At 35.2% G+C, this 3,335-nt stretch overlaps 1 protein-coding gene across 1 annotated transcript; it reads left to right on the top strand.

The window, feature by feature from the left end:
* The first annotated feature begins 207 nt into the window (after positions 1–207).
* On the top strand, positions 208–3,068 carry LOC138900732 (putative GDP-L-fucose synthase 2). Its single transcript, XM_070188212.1, has 2 exons — positions 208–1,227; positions 2,801–3,068. Exon 1 carries the CDS (start codon positions 281–283, stop codon positions 1,220–1,222), a length of 942 nt encoding a protein of 313 aa, XP_070044313.1. The 5' UTR covers positions 208–280; the 3' UTR covers positions 1,223–1,227; positions 2,801–3,068.
* The last annotated feature ends 267 nt before the right edge of the window (positions 3,069–3,335 follow it).

Below are 3,335 nucleotides of genomic sequence, written 5' to 3'. Positions count from 1 at the left end.
AGTTTTGATTTGACAATGAAAAGATTCTTAATATAAAGCAATTCCTCCTTAATAAATCGTATGCATTGCAAAGTCAAATTAGCCGAACCAATAATTTTGAATATCACATGATTATAAAAGAAACTAAACAAACTTGGTATCTTAATTTTATTTTCTTATTTATCTAATTATTTCTTATTTTTATAATATTTTTTTGCATTATTTAGCTCCTTCCTCTCGAGCTTAGTCCATTTCATTTCACACACACACACACACCGAAATCTGAGTCCACACACAAAAAATGCCGATAGACGCATCCGCCAAGATCTTCGTCGCCGGCCACCGCGGACTCGTCGGATCCGCCGTAGTCCGAAAACTCCACCAATTAGGCTACACAAATCTCCTCCTCCGCACACATTCCGATCTCGACCTCACAAACCAATCCGCCGTCGAATCCTTCTTCGCCGCCGAGAAACCTCAATACGTCATCCTCGCCGCCGCTAAAGTCGGTGGCATACACGCAAACAACACATATCCAGCAGATTTCATCACTGTAAATCTCCAAATCCAAACAAACGTCATCGTTTCGTCATTCAATCACAAAGTCCAAAAGCTTCTGTTCCTCGGTTCCTCATGTATTTACCCTAAATTTGCACCTCAGCCAATTCCCGAAAATGCCCTTTTAACTGCTCCTTTAGAACCTACAAACGAATGGTACGCTATTGCAAAAATTGCCGGTATCAAAATGTGTCAGGCTTATAGGCTACAACATAATTTTGATGCTATTTCAGCAATGCCGACAAATTTATACGGTACAAATGACAATTTTCACCCTGAGAATTCACACGTTTTACCTGCATTATTACGTAGGTTTCATGAAGCAAAAATTAACAACCTAGATAAGGTTGTTGTGTGGGGGACAGGTTCACCCTTGAGGGAATTTTTACACGTGGATGATTTAGCTGATGCAGTGATATTTTTGTTAGAAAATTACAGTGATTTAGAACATGTGAATGTTGGGAGTGGGAGTGAAGTTACTATAAAGGAATTAGCTGAGTTAGTTAAGGAAGTTGTGGGGTTTAAAGGTGAATTGATTTGGGATTCGACTAAGCCGGATGGGACACCAAGGAAGCTTATGGATACTTCAAAGCTTGTTGGATTGGGATGGACACCCAAGATTTCGCTTCGGGATGGTCTTGTTGATACCTATAAATGGTATTTGGAGAATTATGGCAAGCAGTAGTTCAGGTGATTGTTGAATGTTTCCCTGTGTTATTTTTTTAACTGCAAGATATGAGATTGTTATTCTTGTTTGTTACATTGCTCAAAGATTATTATGATAAGCTTATGGAAGCTTAGTTGAATTATTGATTATCTTTTGTATTGGTTTGATTACTATGTATGTTAATTATTTTTTCCGCAGCTCTATTTATATTGAATGTGCTGCTCTCAATAATCCATGTCGAATATTGGAATAGTTCATTATGAAATGTCTAAAAGCACGGAGCAATTTGTATTGAATTCTACTTCTGGTTGGTGATAAACTAGTTGAGAATGTAAATAACTATTTTACACACTAAGAGTTTCTTTTAACCATTTGTGGGAAATCCATCTTGGTGTAAAGATATTAGTTTTTTGTTTGGTATTGAAATTTATCTTTTGCATCTACAAACAGATGTTCATTTATTTAGAAAGAGTGTACGTACTTCCTTTTGTTAGACTTTGTAAGTTGTGGAATTCAACATGTAGTTGGCGCACATGTGCATTATAGAGAGAAAATGTCCTCTTCCAAACATTCTGTATCACTCTAGTACTGAAAGAAAGTGATAAAGGGCGACCACACAGATTTATTTGGCATGACACAGGAAGCTTCCACTTCCAGTAATTTAGCTCTTGGAATGTGGGGGTGCAAGAAATACTTGTAAATTGACCGTAGGGGTATCTGCTCGAGTCTAACATCATAAGTGAGGTCATACTATTAGTTCCTATTCCGATACCAACCTTTCCTATGAGAGCTGATATCTGCAATATTAGCTCAAAACTTTGTACCCTATTCATCACTTCATCTGTACCTTAAAAGCAACTATAAACTAAATATCATGTACTTATAGTATCGTTGTCATATAGCGTTAGGTAGTTGTGCCAGGTAGGCAAATTCTGCTTAGGTTAGATCAGAACATACATTGCGTGTCACTTTCAGCATATTGGTTGCGGGGTCTAGACTTTTTATTTTTGGTATTAATCTGCCAAAGGTTCCTATGAGCCGGTCTGCAGTGAGCTTATATGCGCAGACCGCAGTTCAATACCGAAACCAATTCTGAAACTCATATTTAAATGCTGCTTTGAATTTTAATGTTATCAAGGACATACAGTATTGCGTTCACGAGAAAATTTTTCCTGCAGAAAGATCATAACTGTTAAGACACCTTGATCCATTTATGAACATCTCTATATTTCTGTTCTGATCTTTCAAATGGACGTGTTCCAGGTATATCTGCTGGTCCCACAAAGTTTAGAGTAGGTTGTAGTTTTAAAACACAAAATTATATGGTGTTTTTTCAACTAAAATTGCTCTCTTCAATGTTTAGACTTTTGCTTGTCTTGAGGAATATATCAATATAAAGAAGGCCAAAATGTAACAATTTGAATTTGCGATATGCAAATTATTCATTCAAGTTCTAGACGCTTTCCTATAATATATAAAACTCAAAATACAAGAAGCATAAAAATGCTCTGAAATCTTCACTAAAAGATGGATATTGACAAAATGGGAGAAAGGCGAGGAATTTTATTTTTTCATATATACATATGTGTGTAACAGGGATTAAATGTGCTTTCCAATCATTATGTGTCACTCTGGTGCTGAAAGAAAACGAAAAAGGCAACCATGAAGAATTCTTTACATGACACCGGAAGCTTCCAGAAATTTGGCTTGGATATGGGGTACAAGCAATGGTTGTTGATGATCTTTCCTATGAACTAGCTCATACTTGCTAATAATTGTCAAACTTTTATAGCCTGTCACTTGTAACTTAGCAGCAACTCTAATTTGAATGTCACGTGACTTATTACAAAATCATTCTCATAAATTATTCTCATATATATATATATATGGATACAAATAATAAATTTGGACGATTAAGTTATCACAAAATAGTTTAAAAGGGGTAATTAATACATGTTCAAGTAATTTAGATGCAAGAAAAATAAATTTGAAAGCTTTAAAAAATTATGAAAAATTATAGAACTTTTGTAAATTAAGTAATGATGCAAAATGATATTTGAAAGTATATATATTATTTGAAAAAGTATGAGGGTAAAATTGGGTATCAACATCACTATCACTAACTAAGCGA

The sequence above is a fragment of the Nicotiana tomentosiformis genome, chromosome 11 (genome assembly GCF_000390325.3).
Source record: "Nicotiana tomentosiformis chromosome 11, ASM39032v3, whole genome shotgun sequence".
In the NCBI taxonomy this organism is placed as follows: Eukaryota; Viridiplantae; Streptophyta; class Magnoliopsida; order Solanales; family Solanaceae; genus Nicotiana; species Nicotiana tomentosiformis.
Note: the sequence above shows the minus strand (reverse complement) of the source record. Positions and strands in the feature narration are given on the sequence as shown.